The 19502-nt window shown below is 45.1% G+C and overlaps 1 protein-coding gene across 5 annotated transcripts in view; it reads right to left on the bottom strand.

The window, feature by feature from the left end:
* Positions 1-778: 778 nt before the first annotated feature.
* Positions 779-19502, bottom strand: part of LOC132959295 (histone deacetylase 4-like) — a 52089-nt gene continuing 33365 nt past the window's right edge. For all 5 annotated transcript variants that reach the window (XM_061032190.1, XM_061032195.1, XM_061032191.1 and 2 more), the window contains 20 exons: positions 16188-16316; positions 15976-16085; positions 15123-15257; positions 14811-15003; positions 12318-12541; positions 9562-9780; positions 8793-8988; positions 7936-8069; positions 7730-7832; positions 7601-7647; positions 7101-7208; positions 6771-6826; positions 6554-6641; positions 6342-6461; positions 6134-6231; positions 5918-6036; positions 5668-5801; positions 5063-5147; positions 4767-4911; positions 779-4112 (listed from right to left, as the gene is read on the bottom strand). In XM_061032190.1, the coding sequence (XP_060888173.1) occupies positions 4073-4112; positions 4767-4911; positions 5063-5147; positions 5668-5801; positions 5918-6036; positions 6134-6231; positions 6342-6461; positions 6554-6641; positions 6771-6826; positions 7101-7208; positions 7601-7647; positions 7730-7832; positions 7936-8069; positions 8793-8988; positions 9562-9780; positions 12318-12541; positions 14811-15003; positions 15123-15257; positions 15976-16085; positions 16188-16316 (2483 nt within the window). In that variant the 3' untranslated portion in view covers positions 779-4072. The remainder of the gene's footprint in view (positions 4113-4766; positions 4912-5062; positions 5148-5667; positions 5802-5917; positions 6037-6133; positions 6232-6341; positions 6462-6553; positions 6642-6770; positions 6827-7100; positions 7209-7600; positions 7648-7729; positions 7833-7935; positions 8070-8792; positions 8989-9561; positions 9781-12317; positions 12542-14810; positions 15004-15122; positions 15258-15975; positions 16086-16187; positions 16317-19502) is intronic.

Below are 19502 nucleotides of genomic sequence, written 5' to 3'. Positions count from 1 at the left end.
CTTGACCTCTCCTGACCTTTTATGTTTTTGTTAATCCTATTTTTGATGTATTCTTATATGTGTGCTAATAAATAAAATAAAATAAATAATATTTAATTCATACATGTCATCCTTTTTTTCTTTTGGTTTCATCTTACTCCTCCCATCATGAGTGGGAGTGCAAATTTTGTCAAAACTCCCCATTTCATTTTTAAGTTTAAGTTAATTATTCCTTTACAGTAAATAACAGCATAATTCACTTTTGGACAATTTAACAAAGAAATCCGAGTATTTCCACTTTACCCTTCAGAAATGAAGATGGAATTGATTTTGTTACAATTACGTGACATTTGAAGCATCGGTTTAAGGAGCGAAGAAAAGGTCAGCTGATATCTGCTGCTCTGGACTTTGCATGCACACGTTCAGATATTGAATCCTGTTATTAGATTTTCCACTCAGCTGGGAGTCAGCTGAGTCGTCATGCCTCTTCATATGCCTCCTCAAACCAGAGACCTGTCGTCTTCGTTTTCAGCCTGGGCACACTCTTACCATCATCGCTGTCATGTGCTGAGGGAACTTCATTTGAGCCCTTTAGTGTTTTTTGTAACAGCCAGTGAAAAGAAGGAGCTGTGCAGACTTTGAGGAGACATTTAACTTCGAGCAGAATGATGGATTATTGACACTAAGATGGACTTTGATTGTTTGTTTTGTTGACATGATGAAAAGAGAAACTCTTCATATTGATTGAAACATTCCTGAAAATTCCCCAGTAGAATCAAAAACAGACCACAGAGGAGTGTATTTTTCAGAAATATATTTTATAGATGATGTAAGAGATGAAATGTCCAAAGCGTAGGTCCCAAAGAAAGATAACATTTTTCATCAATAGAGACAAACAACAAACAAAAAATAACTTTTTTTTATCCATTTACATGTAAACCGAGAATTGCTCTTGAGCCACAGTGGTTATATATATATAGAGAGAGAACTGGCCGAGGTGGGAGTGACAATCAGAACGGCGATGCCCTTTTTTTCCTCCAAACGTTTCTTCCCTGTAACAGCGCACGCTCACAAATCTGTGAAAGAGGAACATTCTTTGGGAGTTTTTTTGTTGTTGTTGTTGTTGTTGTTGTTTTGAAGGTGTGGATGTAGCAGAGGTTTGGCAGAGCGTGTTTCTCTTTAGCACAGTCCGTCCATGTGGTAAGTGCTGTTAAAAATCACTCATTGGAAACAATAAGAACAATATCAAAGGTTCCTCATTGGAGTCATTCGGACAAAGTCTTGAATTCTTGCACACCAACGAGGAAGAAAAAAACATCCTGTTTGGTGCTGTTGGGAGTCGCCGCCATGGGAGGGTTTTCGAGTGTGTGTGTGTGTGTGTGTGTGTGTGTGTGAGAGTTTTTTTTTTGTCTTAAAGTCCTCCAGTGTTCTTCTTCTATTGTGCAAATACATTTTTGTTACATAGACAAGCAGGCATGCTGACTCACAAACCATGCAAAGAGTTAAAGTTGGCGCGAGCAGACGGCGGAAAAGAGCAGTAATAAAGTTTCTACAAAAACAAACTAAAAAAAAACAGTAAAAAAAAGAAAAAAAAAGAAAAATGAAGCCGAATTAAAGGAAGAACAAGTGGAATGTTTTGTTAAGACATGAAAAATATGTTCAATAGAATGATATTCAAATAAACAGGATAGTCGCCTGGAATAAGCTGGTGAACAAAGCAGTTTACAGACATGAGAATCGAGTGTTAGATCAGGTGATTGGAGCAGAAAAGTCCGTAAAGGTCGAACATGATGGTGCAACACATGCTCAGAAAGAGATTTCAAAGTTATCTGCTGAGTTTTTCCTTTCAAATGTCACCCCCACTTTTCTGTCATCTGTTTCCTCTAACCACAAATAAAAACTCAGCTAGCTACATGAGACGTGCTTTGAACCTCTTTGTGGATGTGTTGTCACAGTTTAAAGGTGAGTGGTACGGGGGGGGGGGGGGGGAGAGATGCATCAATTAGGCAACAAAGTGATCAAATGTTTCGCTTAGAAAAGCCAATTGCAGTGCCGTGTGATGGCTTCACTCGAGGGCATCGAGAAAACAGTGCAGTCGATGACGAGTTAAATACGCTGCTGCTTTTTCTTTTTTTTTTTTTTTTTAAAGTCCATGGTAGTAATATCTTACACCACACTGTTTGTCGCTCACAATATCATAGCTGTCATTAGTTAGAGTACATTTATAAACTTTTCCATATACAAATCTGCTATAAACAGTACATGTTATAAATACACAAAGATGAAAATGCAAAAAAAAAGGCAGCGAGAGCCTTTGAAAGAAAGAAAGGAGGAAAGAAAGGAAGGAGGTGTTGCTCCTTGGTTTTGATAAATACAAGAAAGAAAGTTCTGGAACAAGAGGTGAAAAAAGTACTAGGTGTGAACGGCAGCCCTATAACTATCCAGAAAACGGATAAAAACACAGAACACAAAAATCTATGGATGAAAAAAGTTAGAAAAATAATCTTATACAATAAAAAATAAAAAGTGGACACGCTTATCAAACACGTTCCCCCCCCACCCCCCATCCTTTTTTTTGATATCGACAACTCGGATGTGGAAATCATACATGTAGATACAAACAGGCGATTACTGCCCCTCAAAATATATTCAATCCAATATACACGACCAGCTCGCACGAGCAACCAAGGTAGCTGCCGACCGGCCGACGTACAGAAGGCCGGTCGGGACAGAAACGCTCACTTGATGCGTGGAGGGTTAAATTAGTAAACATTGAACTGGGTACTGGGAGCCTTCTCTTAAAGGGCCAGTACGAGAAATGTCTGCCAGCTAAGTGAAGTGAAAGTACGACTGTAAATGCAAAACTCATGCTTTGGCTTTTCTTGCTTGGCTTCCTCTTTTGGATATCGTTCAGAACTCTTGCGAAACGACGTCTGGTCTGTCTGCGTAAATTGCATGCTTCATGTGTTTCCAAAGCGACGGCTTCTGTTAAAGGGAGGCTACATCAGAGGCTTGTTTTCTTTCGAGAGTCTAATTTTTGTTTGGAAGTTTTCATGTTCGCACCGTTTTTTTGTTTTGTTTTTTTTCCTACTGAAGCTGGCATCTACCTTTACAAAGCGCTTCCTCTTGTGTTTTTTGTTTTGTTTTGTTTTTTACAGAAAAATAGATCCATCCAAAAGTAAAGTAACTCTTCTTTAAGAGAGAGAGAGAGAGGCCGAAGAGACGTAAACATGCTGAACGATTGTTCTTTATTTTTAGTCGTTCCCCCAAGAAAAGGAGCGGGAAACTCTTCCTCCCTCGTTTGACTTAAGGCAATCTTTTCCTGAAAACAATCCTGAAATCCAGCAGGGGGGGGGGGGGGGACCCTCCCTCACCAAGGCACTCCTCTCACTTGTCAACCTTTTTTCAACGACAGGCTGGTTCCGGCGAGGCGACAGTCTTGTCTTCAAATCTTCTTCTTCTTCTTCTTCTTCTTCTTCGAGAGCCGACTCAAACCTTCGGCTCGACCAAAGTCCACAGTGAACGCATCTTTGTAAAATATGATCTCGGTTTGCTGCGACGCCCGTCGAGTTTCACAGCAAAAATAGTCGATAAAAGAGAAAAGTAACTCCCGAGCTAGCAGCCGGGAACGTCTTGCTGTCTCTGGTGTCCATACTGTATGTGGTCAGAAGGCAGCTGTGTAAAGCACCGTATGTTCCTGCAGTGAAATCACACCTTTCTACAGCGAGACCGAACCTCGCCCCAAACTCCAAACACACCCACCTGCTGCCTTGGTCACACAGTTAGCCGCTGTGGGCTAACACGAGAGGGCGAAGACTGACAGAAAAAAATGAGTCTCTTTAATTTTTTTTGCCCCCCCCCCCCCCCCCCCGATGCAGTCCTCTGTCTCCTGATTGGCTCCCTACTCTGAGGCTGAGCCCACCCCCTCCCCCCTCGTTTTATTGGCCGAGGGGCCGCCAATCAAGGTGACTGACGTGGTGAGTGGGGTAAGGGGGACTAAATGAAGGGGTCAGTCGAAGACTCTTCGCAGCTCAAAGAGTTGTCTCCTGGAGAGGTCAATGGTAACGGTGCGACACCCTCATGTTTCCCTCGGTTACAGCGGCTCCTCCTCCTCCATGGGCTCGTCCTCGGGCCTGGAGGACACAAAGAGACATTCAAAATCCTTCTGACGAGGAGTGCACCCTGAAAGTTGCAGGCTCTCCAACACAAGGCCTGAAAAACCACAGAGTGGAATATCTCTCTTTTTTTATTTGCTGCATCATTGTCTCCTCACTGAGCAGCTCGGGAACAACAGAGCCAACAGGCTGCAATTCAAAGAGTCTGAAAAACAGCTCTTTCTTATCAAGGTTTTTTTTTTTTTTTTTTTTACAAGGAGCTGAATAAACTGAAGAGGTGTCCTTCTCCCTAAAAGAACCAGACCTGAGTGATAAAACAGGTGAATAAACCAATAAAATAAAGTGTGCCGAGATTCCTTCAGCGTTCATCAAGATGTTTGCCTGTCGCAGAATTCAAAGCAGTGGCCTTCCCCTCTTCAAAACAAACACTTCAAACCTGTTAAAGTACTTCGTGGAGTTGATTCAAGTTAAAAAAGGAGCTTTCTCAGATCCTCTTTGGTGGGTTTGAAGACTGCGAGCCCAGCTTCCACTGAGCTCACTATCTGACTGAAATCTGACTTTGATTTGATTTAATGATTAGAAATATGAGAGGAGTCTCTCTCAGTGTGTCGTAAATATGTGTTAGACTGAACTCACAGGCCATCAGATAAAAGGCTTTAAGTGTGAGGATACCTTTGATCCATGGCGTTGGTGTTAGCCACGGAGAGAGAGGCCATGGCGCTGACGGCCTCGGCCTCCTCCGAGTCGCCTCGTTTGGCCTCCAGGAGGGAAAGTCCGAGCAGCGGGGAGGAGCGGTGCACGGAGCGCCAGTACTTACCTAAGAGGAGGAGAGCGATGAAAAAGGAAAACAAGAGAAGGGAGATTCAGGTGTTTGGGTAAAAACAGGAATGTGTTTACTGAACTGTTCAATGATATGAACGTGAACATGTCGAGTTTCACATCAGTTATCAGTGTTTGTGTGAACTCACTGTGAGTCTCTAAAACTTTCTCCAGAGAGCGCACGGCGTTGGGGTTGGGCCTCTGCTCGAGGACGGCCTTGGGCAGCGGGTCCGGCTGCGCAGGAACAAAAACAAAAAACACAAAAATGTAAACATCAGTAGGGAAACGAAAAGAGGTTGAGCTGGAAAAAGAATTCACAATGTAACATCAGTCCAGTGACAATCCAGACTCCAGCTTAAAGAGGAATGTTTGTTAACCCATGGCTCTGTTTCTACATGTTTGGATCTCACCAACATGTTATATAACTGACAGGCTCAGATTGCTGTTAAAACTGGAAAAAAAGACACCAGACTCCATCGATAAAATCAGTGATTAGATTGGGAATTGGTTGTCTACCTAAGCCTCAATCTTTGACTTGTGACAATGCATTTCCTCCCATTATGACACCTTTACAGCTGGCCCAGTTACAAAGTGGTTTGAACTTATAAAAACCAAAACATGTTTTTAAAAAAACACAGAATATCCCTTTAATCTGTTGTAAGTAATGGAACAGAAGAAGTAACTTAATATGGGAGGCACGTCCGGCCCATAACATAACATTCAGATCCTGTGCGCTTCAGGGTGACCGCCGTACCTCCTGTCCGAGCAGAGCGGCCACGCACGCCTCGGAGGCGTCACAGATGGCGGTGAGGTCGTGACCCCCCTCCAGAGCCAGAACCACCCGGCCTCCAGCGAGAGTCATCAACTGCCGTGTCAGGTAGCCAAAACCTGAGCAGACGGGTTGAATTGATATCAGTGAAGAAGTGGTACGGCCCAACCTTTTGACAGCCAGCTAACGCGCACATGTTGGTCTGAGATAAGAGGCAAACATCGGATTATCTCACATTTGGACGTTAAAGTGTAGCCGCCCAACGGTGGAGGGTGTCCCTCGACGGCGTCGAAGCCAGACGAGACCAGCACGATGTCCGGAGCGAACTCGTTTGCTATCGGCATCACCACCGACCTGAGAGTGAGAGGGCGGCGTGTGAAGATTAAACAACACGGCGGGGACACTCAAACCGCTCACTTTGACTCTGACATGACAAAACATAAGGATGTACCTGAAGGCGGCCAGGTACTCCACGTCACTCATTGGAGGGTCCAGACCTCCGGTGAAAGCCACGTTTACGTTGAACCCGACTCCAGGCCCACTGCCCACCTGTAGAGGGGAGCGAACATGTGACATAGCGTCAAGTCTTCTGGCTTTTTAGCTTGATATACATGTTTCCCACAATGCACTGCTTGCACTCATCAATGTTTTAAGCTTACCTCGTCAGGTGCTCCACTCCCAGGGAAGAAGTTGCCGTCGTCGTAGCGATGAATGGACAGGTAAAGGACATTGGGGTCGTCGTAGAAAGCTTGCTGGGTGCCGTTGCCGTGGTGAACATCCTGCGATCAGACAGCACACGTATTGTAAGCCACGCTGCCTCGGAACAGAACATTACCTCACATGTGACAGATGTGGCTCGCCCAGAACTGACCCAGTCCACGATGAGGATCCGGTTGACGCTGAGTCTCTGCTGCAGCAGTTTGGCAGCGATGGCCACAGAGTTGAAGTAGCAGAAGCCCCTGAAACACCAGCGAAGAGGAGATGTTATGAAAGTGTTTCCCGCTCTTTTTTTAATACTGTTGTTGCGACTTTAACACCTGTGTGTGTGTGTGCGCGCAGGTTAAGTGTGATGTCGTCTGTGGACTTACATGGGAGTGCTCTCCTCAGCGTGGTGTCCAGGAGGGCGGACCACAGCGAAACCATTCTGCAGACACACAGGAGTTTAGTGACACAGGTTTAGGTCATTTTAAGTTTGTTTTTTTGAACAAAAATGACACAGATTTTTTTTTACTAATTTAACATTTTCAAAGACATTGAATATCTCTTTGAGCTCAGATAACCTGATTCTGATTTCCACACATTAAACGGATGACAGATTTTAAACACCTCCTCACAGTTCCTCTACTGAACAAACGTAAACTTTTTTTTTTTTTTTTTTTTTTAAACGGCGATGACAAAGGTTTGCGAAGAAGGGTCACCTTCAGCTCTCCTGTCGCCACTTTGAAAACGAGCTCCACCACCGAGCCGACGGCGAGGCGGGCGGCGCTGGACGAGTGCACCTCGTTCCAAATGGTGTCGCTGTCCACCTGGAAAACACAGAACACAAGTGTGAGAGCGAGATGAAGCTGAAGTCGAAGGTTTGACTTAACTGCTTGTTCTTTTTTCATAAATTTAGACACTGTTATCCTCCTCCATCTTCCTAAGGCTCATACAAATGTAGCTTTTCTTTTTCATTTGCTTGATGAATTCACTGCAATCTCCTGCTGCCCTGCAGGCGTATCCACACAGTGAGTTTATTTCTGAATATTTTCAGTTCTTTCATTTTATTCTGAAGCACTAACATGCCTTTTTATTGTGTTTAATGCATTCATCTGCCGTATATAAATCTAATCTTCTCTTTATGTTTATGTGCACGTATGCATGTATTTGAATTATTATTATTATGCGATTGCATTGCAAGTTGACTGATGTCTCTTACCCCGACCCCTCCACACGGCAGCCGTACAAACATGGGAGTGATTGAACCTGGTGATCGGAAGAGGAAACGTGACATTAGAGACAGTTGCTGGATGAATATTAGATCCTGTTTGTTTTGTGAGTGTCTTACAATCAAGTTTCTGTCGGAGAGGGTTGGTTCCGTACAGCAGGACGTGGGCTTCAGAGTGGACCGTCTGCAGCTCTTCCAGAGTGGCCTTCCTCCCACGGATGCACTACACACACACACACACACAAAGAATGATACAACTCTCATGTGTACTTTACAACTTTGCGTGATGTTCACCGCGGAGCTGCTTCCACTTTTTTGCAACGTACCTCACACTGCGATCTGAGGCCCGTCTCCTGCAGACGAGACCAGATGCTCTGGATCCGGCCTGCGTGTTCGGGGTGGCTGTTGGTGTTTCCACACATGCACTGATGCTTCTGCATGAGGGAGTCGTACACCAGACCTGCGGAGACACACCCGGGAACACACACACGTTTATTTCAAGAAGAGGCACTCACAGAAACAGCGCAGACAAACATTTGTTTCCTGTGCTTTAAATTAAACTCCAAGTTTGGGCTTGAATAAAATGACTAAGTTTAGAGCAGACGATTCTTCCTGATCTAATTTCCCAGATTGAGCCGAAGCGCCTTTTTAAAAATGTGAATCTTCCCTTTTTCTCTCCCTAAATGCTCCGTGCAGTTTGGAACTGCGTGGGAGTAAAGTAGGCCAAACTGTTTTAAAAATATCTCCAACTCTTGCGCTTGTTATAACACAGAAAGCGGCTCCTTCAGCACGAATAGCTGCATTCCTTCTTTAAGACAGATTTTCTCCTCAGCTCCTGAAATCTTTCTCGTGTTTGTTTAAACGCGTCTGATGTCTGAGAGGGAGACCAAGTGGGTGAGAAAAAGGTTTTGGCAGGATTAGCCTTGATTATTTTCTGCAAGCAGATGGAGGCCGGAACAGTTTCAGCGTCCTTTGGCTAATTCGCCTGCTCGTTTGGATGCGAGCATCCCGTTCATTCGTCCCCTGTGTGTTTGGAAGGAAGTGCGTTCAAAGCCAAAACTTCTCAAATGAACACCTGAGGCGGACAGCAACAACTCTGGACGTGAATAACGCTGGCACCTTGACAACAGCTTAAACGAAGATGTTAAAAAAAACGTCAACGAAGGGGGACAGAGGCGCCGACCTGTGGTGAAGCGAGGTTTCACAGGAGGGTCAGAGGTCGGGACGCTGATCGGGAAGGAGGAGGCGGAGGCCGGAGACGACTGGGCCCGGGACAGAGGGCGGTGTCCGGGGAAGGAGATCGACAGGCCGGCAGCTTCCATGGAGGCCTGGTAGTTTCTGAGCTGGTGGATTCTCTGCTGCTCCAGCAACAGGGCCTGCTGCTCACACACAGAAATCAAGAATCAGGCAGTTGTTGTGGTGAGTCGTTTAGCACGAATGTAAAAGCATAAAGCAAAAGGCTGACTCAGGAGTTTTCAGATCCAATCTTTTAACTCCAAAACAGCTCAAGAGGCTTCAGGGCTGCCCTGTTAATATCAACAGTATCGGATATTTTGGAAAGAAAACAAACATCTTTGACGTTTTTCATTACATCCTTAAAGAATCAGAAGTTATTATTATTATTATTATTATTATTAAGAATCAGAAGTCTCCTGTAGTCTGAGCCTGGCCTTAAAAATGAAGTGTGCAAAAACATTCTCTATACTGCAGCTGCAACTTCTGGCCAAAAGGGGGCAGCCACAATAACTGGAAAAACTTTGATCTTCCTTTTCAGCATTTGATCGGAGGGAAAAGACAAGAAGCTGAAAATACATCTTTGTGTTTTCTTTTCTGAGCTTTTTTTTTTTTTTTTTTTTTCCTTCCCAGGATTTCCCCCAGAACATCTACAAGCGCCAAGAAGAGTGGGATCAATAATCCAAAACTTTCACATTGATTCTCTCAGCCTCCTCTACCTGTCTGAAGAGCAGCTCCTGCTCCGCCTGCCGCTCCCTGTGCTGCTGCATGGCCTCCTCCTGCAGCTCCTGCGGGTCAGGCGGCTCCTGCTTGATGGTGACCCCCGGCGGCAGGGCCCCTCCTCCCCCATCCTGGTGCTCCCTCAGCTCCTCCTCCGTCTCCTCTGGGTGGCTCTGGTGCTGGCGACCCACGGGGGACTCGCTGGGCTTGGCCATCATCTACAGAAGGAGGGAGGGGTAGTGAATTTATTTCACAATAAAACAGCAGGATGTGACAAATCCCCTCAGACGTGTGAGGCTGCATTCAGACAAATCAAATTCCTGGCAAATCGCTCCTTTCTCTCCAGCATTCTTCTTTTAACAAGCTTAATTTGGATTACTCAGTCAGATTGGTGTCTTGCTCGTTTCAAAACCTACCCGCTCTAATTGAATGTGAGTGGCCGCTCTGTCGACTGTACTCCGGGGCGAAATGTGTCTCGTCGAAACAGAGAGACATTCTGCGCTCCCCGTCGCGCCGCTTTTCATCGACTCACTCGGGGGGGGGGGGGGGGGGCCTGCCGCTAAAACCGAGCGCTGATTCAGTTTGCTGACGTGAACCATTCAGACTTCACTTTCAAGGCTGCCATATGATATCTAAGAGAAAGATGAAGTGTTTGCAGGAAGTCTCAAGAGCGCTCTCCAGCTACAGGTGTGTGTGTGTGTGTGTGTGTGTGTGTGTGTGTGTGTGTGTGTGTGTGTGTGTGTGTGTGTGTTCCCCTGAGCTTCTGGGTCCCCTGGCACAGCGCTGACACAGCATTGACGTCAGAGCATCCCCCCCTCTCCTGCCCCTTTCTCTACTGTTCTTGTCTACTTTGCATCCAAACAAGTCTACCCCCCCCCCCCCCCCCCCTCATTTTTCACCCCCCCTTCCCTCCCCTGTGCTCTACTTTCCCAGAAACCTCCTCTTTATCGTGAGTTAATCAGTTTACTATATGACAAGCCGGAGCAGTGCATTCGTCGGAGTCTCCTTTTGAAAAATAACTCAAATGACGCATCGATTTTCTAAGTAGCTGCTTCGTCTCAATCAGCCAGCAGACTAATCTGAATATCACTTTTTTTTAAGGGGGCATCAAACTCCTACATCATACGTTTCTCTTTTGCAATCTCGAAATTGACCACACTGATCATCTTCTGGTTCTTTCCTGGAGAAGCCAATTCATCTTAAAGACAGTAAAAAGAAGGAGAACAAAAACAGTAGCTGTTTACTCCTAACGCACAAATGAGACGAGATCATCAAGACGTCTAAAAATCTTGAAAAATGAACCCAATGCATAAGCCTGCAGTTCCACGAGTGACCACTTGGGGCTGGCTTTCGAAAACCGAGGAATCCCCATCGGTCCCGTTTTAAAATGTTTAACTTTACAGCAGGAATCAACATGTCTACAGACTGGTTCAAAAAAACTGGTTTGGTCTCTATAACTCATTCTTTATTGGTAGAAATGTTACAGACGATGATTTTAACAAAAATAAAACAGTGTCCAAAGTGGAGCTTTTCATTTTCATCCTGCAGATTCAGCCTTGGCGAGCCAGAGGCTGTTATAGAGATGTTTGTGTGAAGAGCTGCCACTGGAGAGCTCCGAAACATATGGAGGGAGAAAGATAGAAAGAGAGAGAGAGAGAGAGAGAGAAAGAGAGGGAGAGAGAGGAGCAGAGCCAGGGGGGAGGCGGAGGAGGAGGAGGAGGAGGAGGAGGAGGAGGAGGTGGAGGAGGAGGAGGAGAGGAAATCCCTTGTTTCATCCACCCACCTCTCCTCCAGCGAGCACTCTGCTCCAATAGGTAAAGTGGCTGTTCCTTACTTCCTCTCTGACCATATAAGGCAGGAGGCTTCCGCTCTGTTGCTATGGCAGCGGGCAGTTACCTCAACTACGGTCAGAGAGACGTGGATGCAAAGATCCTCACACACACACACACACACACACACACACTCTGCTATACATGTTAACCCATACCTGCCTCCGCCTACTTATGAAACTAAAATACTACAGAAAGAAAACAAGATCTTCACACTCACAGCTCACACGTTGTCGGCTGTGTTACACCCACACACACACACACACACACACACACACACACACACACACACACACACACAAACACACTATGGCTCCTGTGCCGGCCCACGCTGACTTACTGTCCTAAATAATAAGCAGTTGATTTGAATGTGATGTCAGATCTGTGTCCTCTTCCGTCACCTGCCCGCCACGTTACACAACAACCAACGACGGCCTTGTTAACGTCTGCTGCAAGAACGCATCCAGACGGCGAAACACAATCCCGAGTGGATACGCCTTCTGTACGGCTGTAACCCAATTGAGATCCGATCAATCTGTGACGAGATGTGACAATGCTGCACAAGCTACGAGAGGCCAGGCAATCCCTCCACACTAGCGAGCGATGTGACACATGGGCAGTCCATCATGTTTAATGATAATGCTGCACAGCGTTAACAGAGGCTCTTCTGTGTATATTTACTGGATCCCTCTTTTACACCCATTTTTTACGAGCACTCTCTCTGCAGCAAGTCGGCACAGTTTTGTATCATTCAACGGTTTTATAGGCTAATGAAGTTAATTAAAGCTATGAAATGAAGAGGAAGTGAGATCCAATCACAAGTGGTCACTGGGGACGCATTTAGAGATGCATGTTACTGCCATTGAGCTGTCCACTATTCTTCTGGCTCACCAGGGACATTTGCTAAACAGGACTGTACTCCTCACCTTGTTGATGTGGAGCTGCTGCTGCTGGAACTGCTGCTTGTGCTTCTCCAGGAACTGCTGGTGCTGCTGCTGCACCACCAGCTGCTGCAGGGCCAGGGCCTGGGCGTGGGCCTGGGCCGCGCTCCCCTGTGGCAGCGGGGCCGACTGGGTGCGTCCCAGAGGCCTGTGCTGCCGCTGCAGCTTGGCCATGGAGGCGCCCGGCGACATGGACAGGCCGCTCACACCTACGGTAGACAAGGAGGGAGAGTTTTGAAGTGAGAAGAGGAAGTGGAAGCAGAGAGTGTAAAGTGAGAACCATGAGGAGGAGAAGCTGTCTGAGAGGGTGGTGAAGAAAATAAGAACAGAGAGGGCATTGTTTCAACGAGCTGTCAGCTCTATGATGTTCCATTAAGATACTTTCTTTTTCTGCACTATGAAGTGATCGAAACATGACGCACGCTTTTCATAGTGTGACATTGGATTCATGCACACGTGCCATCAGCTTTGTTAGCAAGTTAACGTCCGATATCTTACTTGATTCAATTAAATTTAAAAAATCTAGAGGAGGAATGAATTCCTAAAAAATGAGTGAAGTCAAACTCCCTCTCAGTGTGTTGTTCTGAGCTCTGTGTTCACACCGAAGGGACAGTGCTTCCTTCACAAAAGACCAAAAAATCAGAGCGCTCAGAAAAATACGCTGGGTGCTGCGCTTTCTGTCCGAACGGCCGCCTGCTGCTGCAAACACTCCACTCATTGAAAACAATTGAAAAAAAGACGCTGGAGCTCAGAAAACAACGCCCGGTGGACATGTGGCCTAAGGCATTTCCAGAGTAAGTTTGAAAGTAACTCTGAGCATCAAAAGACGCTGAAGACCCCGAGCTTCAGTGAAGACGACAATTCCAGACAAAGGTTTTCTTCACATCTAAAAAAAAAAATAAAAAAGACGACTCCTCGTCTCACTCTCACTGGTGTTGGACCTAAGATTAGCCAACAGATGTATTTGTGAACCAAATAAAAAAGCGGCCATCTGTGCTGCCATACTGCCGTCCTTTTATTGTGACGATAAGAGCCGAGGGAAGTGAGCAGTTTGGGACGTTTACAGAGACGGGACGTAAGAAAAACAGACGGGGTCGAGGCTGGGAAATGATCCGAGACGCTTTGATTGCTGAGAGAATATCAGAGAAAATGACTTGATTATTTGAGTGTTTTGTCAAACTGTTTCCTCTGATGGAAAACGACCGCAGTGAAGAGTCTGTCCATTGTGTGAGCTCAGAAGCAAGCGGCTGCATCTTCTCCTGTGCTGTGTGTGTGTGTGGGCACTCGCTTGTCCTTACGCGAGCGTTTTTTTTGTGTGTTGTGTTGTTACACACGTACATGCGACTGTATGTGCGTCACTGCCCATTCACTGCCGATGCCCCCGCTGAAAATAGCAGCCAAAGGGTCGTCAATGAATGAACTGATGGGAAAGGGGCGCACAATGCTTCCATGTCACATTTTCACTGCGTACGCTATATGAAAGGGGCTCATTAGTATGAGCAAATGAATGGACGTCTGTCAGTCTGAGGGGGTACACAGGGGACACACATCGGCTCCCTTTTTTTTGATGTGTCAGGAACAAAACCTCAAACTCAAACTCAGAGTTGTATTTGGTGATTTCGCTTTTTCTAACTCTTTTTTTCTAATTGATCAAACATAAAGATGCTGAATTTTTGTATTCTACAGTGTATAACTTCTGTACAGTCTATTTTAATTTACTTAGCTGTTAATACAACTTATTTCTTTTTTTCTTTACCATGCTATTCTATTTTATATATAATTTTAACTTTTTTGTAGAAGCTGACTCAGGGAGAAACGCACAAGAATTCCAATGTACCTGTACTGTCCTGTACCTGTGCAAATGGCAATAAACATCTATTCTATTCTATCATGATGGAGACTGGAAATGACTAAAGAAAGATGCCCCCCCCCCCCCTTCTTCCGCCACTTCTTTTAAATCATTTGTGTGGTAGTTAGTGGAGAAACAGCTGATCTGCAAACAGTTCAGTAAACGTATCATCACGGTGTAAAACAAATGTTCCGCGGCTAAATCTCTGCGCAGTTCAGTGAGAAGAATGGAGCGTTTAATTCATTAATTAGTGCGTGTATTCCCCATGGATATCCCCTGAACAAATCAGTCTTTTAACATATATCTCTGTGCGCAGGTTTTCTACAACGACATGTGTGTGTGGTTCACAGCTGCTTCATCTTTCCTCCATTTAATTTCTCTTTTTTTTAACGGTTTCAGTACTTTTTTTTTCATGTGTTGCTGCCGTTTTCTTTTTAATGTTCTGACTCAAACTCTGCATAAAAAGCACTGAAGGTCGTGTGTGAATTTTCCATTTTTCCGCTGTCTGTAAGAAGGGTTAGGGTTAGGACTGAGTAGAGGATTTAAGTCGAGGTTCCCATGAAACTGAAGCAATGTTCTTCTGGGTCCAGAAGGTTAATTATGAGTGTTGTCAGTAAAACTTCTCCTACCTGTCACCAGGGGGCTCTGAGCCGGACTCTGCTCCATCAGCACCATGTGTTGGAGCAGTGGGCTGTGTGCGCCGTGCCCGCCTGTTCCACCGCCGGCCTCAGCTAGGTAGGGGGTCAAGTGGCCGCCGGAGAGAAAGGGGGGGCTTAGTGAGAGGGCCGGCTGCAGACCTCCATCCTGCTGGGCCGAAGTCACCTGGAGGAAAGAAGAGGTGGATTTAGTTGGTAAATGTTCGCAGAAATTCAGTGTGAATAAAAAGCACATGGGATCTGTTAGCGATTTGGCTAGCTTGGCGGCGGTTTTCTCCTCCTCACATTCGAAGCAGCCGTGGCCGTGGCAGTGGCGGGCAGCCCCAGGGTGATGTTGGGTAAGGATGGTGAAGTGTAGAGGGACAGCTGGTTAACGGAGCCCCGCTCAGCACCGCTGCACAGCCTCTGGGCCAGAGACGCCTGGGAAGCACATTTAAATGATTTATTCGTGTTTGCAGCGTGAAGAAGGAACAGCGCTGCAGCGGTAGATGTCCACACATGAGGAGAGAGCTACCGGCGATATGAAAATCGTCACGGCGACAAGCCTCCTCCACACTGCCTGAGTGCTCCTAATAGCTGCCGCAAATAGCTTCTTGCCAGCTCCTCGGCTGTCTTCCTCCTCTGCAGACCCATCATGCCTCGCTCAGAGCCTCTGTAGGCGCTACAGGCCGCTATGTTTATAAGCTAATAAAGCTGCATAATTTGTTTATAATTTAGCCTTAAGTAGACTCTATGCAAGTGTTGCAAAGTGTGCTTTTGTGCCTATCAAATGAGGGCTCATCTCATACTGAGGCTTTTGAGCTGAGGCTGTGTCTAGCACATGTTTAGTGCCATATTGCATAAATTAACACACGATTTCAATGTTTCTCTGCTTTATAAAAGGTTTACCGTCCACTTTCTTTTCTGCAGAGGAGACATCAGAATCAGAATTATGGAAAACGAATTGATGCTTTAAAGTTTTTGAACTCATCTGTTAAAAGCTACACTTCCATGATTTTGGCTTTAAAGGTGTGATAGACTGCCTGACTGAAGAGTTTGAGAAATAAACCGTTTCGGATGTACTAAAAAATGTCGCTAAGAGTAAATAACTGAAGGAAATTCTTGTTCTTATTCTGAGGTGCGCTTGGATTGCTGTTACCTCTGTGTTGTTGCAGACCGACACAGTGATGCCGTTCTCGTTGGGGATGTTGTTGGAGCTGTTATTTGGGGAGCTCGGCCCTGAGCCTGGGGCGCTGCTACACGCAGAGTCTGAAATAACACACACACACACTCACATATCAAACACAGAGAAAGTAGATTTTTTTTTTTTTTTTTGAACACCAGACTCCTGCATGTACGAGTCTCCCTCACCTGCCATGTCGAGTGAGCGTTTCTTGGCGGTGGTGATGGGGCTGTCTCGGCGGCGCAGCAGCGGACTGCTCCTCCGCTCGCTCACCTTCTGCTTCAGCCTGGAGCGCAGCTTCAGGTTTGGCTCAGAGGCTGAAAGACAGATGAGGGAGTCAGACATAATGATTGAGTGATTTATTCAGTCCCGGTAAGAATACTGATCAGTCACAGAGTAAACAGAAAAAACATATTTCAACTTTTTGCAGCAACATTTGCTTTACAGCAGAGCAAATCCAAAACTGATAGTGAACAATCTTTCCTGGGAATAAAGCGATTTAAGGAATGTACTTTTACATATTTTGGGGGCTTGAAAACATTTTCAAATTGCTCCATTCGACGCAGGTCTGCTCAATCTTTCTGATAAATGCAAAAACTGTCTGAAGATATGAAATAAAGGATTGCTTTAGAAATAGGCCACTCAGGTTCAGGAGCATTTCAGACTAGTCAAGAGAACTGGACTTTGGGGGTCAAACATGCTTGGGGCACGGTACAGATTGCTGAGTGTGAGTGCGCTATTAGTGGTTTTAAAGGGTTTCGCTTGGCTCCAACGCAACACAATAAAAACATAAAGTGAATGACATGTAGAGCCAGAGTTTTTTTTGATGAAGCTTTCACAGAAATGATCAGTATCAAGTGAGGCTAAATGTAGTCACACCTAACAAGAGTTAATAAGGCACACAAGAATCTGATCATCTTTTGTTCTGTGCAGCTTTGAAAAAGATCAGAAGCTACTTTCTCATTACGCGAGCAAAGAAATTGAATTCCAGCAGATCAGACCTTGACGCTGACGTTTCATGACTGTGGTTACTAAAGCGTTTCTTGTTTTCTTTACATCCTTCTCAAGTCCTCGTTGATGTCGAACAGAAAACTTTGCATCTTTGGACGAATCGATGTGACGGGTGGGAGCGCTACCTGAGCTACAGTCTCGCAGGCTTTCAGCTCGAAGTGAGCGCTCCACACATTGATCCGTCATGCAGCAGCGCCTTCCATGCATCTGCTCTGTTATAAAACCTGTTTGCTCCAAGTATTAGCAGATACTCTTCATCTACTGTACGACTGCTCCCTCCCGTTCAGATGCTTTCTGAACTTTCCAAAAGCTGATCCACTTCCCCAACAACGCCGCGGCTCTGAATGCCTAAAGGCCTTTGGATCTTTTGTGTGCACTGTGAGCGACTTGTGAATGGAGACAGAGAGAAGGGAACGGCATGTCACCTTGGCTCCGGCCATGAGGCTAGCGCTTTGTTTACTTTGCCCTGCCAATCAGCGGCGCTGGGTAATTCCACTATTCATTATCCAATTTTTAATTACCAAAGGAGGCCCGTATCCAAAGTGGTACACCACTAACCCTGATTATGACACAACCAGATGAATCTGCGCCTAGATGTCTTACGTTAAACAGACGGTATGGATGATGAAAAGCTACTTTTCCCCTCAAACCAAATTTCATGTGAAAATACTTTGAGGAAGCAATTCATCAAAAATATGAACATGTTCCCGTTTGTGTGTTCTTTTTCTGTTCCCATAGTGTCAGATCAAAATAAACGTGCAAAAAAAAAAAAAAAAAAAAAAGAAAGTGTGAAGATTCAATTAAGGCCAGTTGGAGTCGCATCAATTGATGTAGGTGGAAGTTTGTGGAGCCAATTATCAACAAACCAGATTGTGTTGAGTTTCATTACCCTCTGATTTAATCATTTAAAACAAAAACCACAAATGTTTCGGTATAAAGAACAGTCGTGTCCCACAACGCCGAGATGCCAGACTTAAATCTGGTTTAGACAATCTCCGGCTAAGACAATAAAATGTCGAATTTGTATCAACAAACAAACTAGCCAACACTAGTTGAAGTTAATTTACATTTTCAGATGTTTCTTGTGATTGAAAAATTGCATTTTGTTGAAGTGACATCTATTATTCAGAATTTATCTGAAGGCAGAATAATCTTATCCCAATGGTTCAAAAGGAACGCAGATAAACGTTTAGTACCGGCTCTTATCTGGCTATTCCTTTTTTTTTTTTTTTTTTTAACTTTTTGGGGTGGATTATTTTCCAATAAAAGATCTTTTAAACTCAATTCATCTTAATGATTTCCTTTATTTTAGATAAGTTGAGTATTTTTTAGAGAAAATAAATCTAAATGCAATTTTAAGTCGTCGTCGTCCCCACGCTTCACTGCCTTAACATACTAACTACATAGAAAATGAGGGGGATTAGGGGAACATGAGCACATACAATCACGCATGATATCAGTGCACAGATGGTGCATTGTCACCGTGTTAAAACGGGCCTCACAACAGAGGTGAAAGGCTGTGTATTCGGTGTGTGGAATCCTGGTTTCAGACGGCAGCATGTTAGGGTAGCTGCTCAGTCTGGTCTTAACGACGCCGTGTTCTGTACAGTAGCAGTCACTGCGTATGTTTTCATTGTATCCATGTGAAGGACTGGCTGCCCCACTTAGGATCCCAACAAAAAAAAAAAAAAAAAGGCTCAAACTTTCCCAGCCCATCTACAGCTTTCTGAGGCATTGATGTGAATGTGAGACTGTAAGTTCATGTGACGCTCTCTCAGCCCTAAATGTGTCCCGTGTAATAACAGCTATTAATTTAAAAGCTTTCGTTCGGCTCAGGTTTTCATCAAACCCCTCTTGTCACGCATCTCTATCTCCTCTACAGGTCACGAGAATCACAGCTTATTGATGCATTGAAGTTAGTTTGCTTAACATGTATGCGCCAGTATATAGGATGCATCCCACTTTTTAAATGAAAAGAAAAAGGTATTAAAAGTGCGTCTTGTACTCCCAATTTTACGGTATAAGTCACAAGCGACTTTACGTTTTATCTACTGATCTAATTCTGCTTTTTGTTGGAGTTTACAGCTGCACAAAACTTCTTTAATGTCAAATGTTGGGATGGGGGATGCACAAAAGAGCGCTGTTGCTCCCTTTGACCGTTGCTGGGAACCCTGGTTGCCAATCCTCCTATTTTATGGCCAGGCGGTGAAATAAAAGAGCCTCTAACCTCCTCAGAGCTGGCATTACCATAAGTAAACCCCGCAAAGCACGTCATCGCTGTGGGCAAATATCAGGGTGGCACAGGTTCTCCCCTCCCCTGCAACGAAGCACAATCCTAAGCTTTATAGAAATCACGCGACATAGACAGTCCAGGGTCGATCTTTTCAATTCTCGACATCTTGCCGCCTTTTTTCTCTTCCCATATGTGAAGCTAGGTTTTTGGACTGAGGCGTCATAGTGCCACTTGCTGGATTGAGTTTCAATCCTGCTCG

Source organism: Labrus mixtus, chromosome 24 (assembly GCF_963584025.1).
Source record: "Labrus mixtus chromosome 24, fLabMix1.1, whole genome shotgun sequence".
Classification (NCBI taxonomy): domain Eukaryota; kingdom Metazoa; phylum Chordata; class Actinopteri; order Labriformes; family Labridae; genus Labrus; species Labrus mixtus.
Note: the sequence above shows the minus strand (reverse complement) of the source record. Positions and strands in the feature narration are given on the sequence as shown.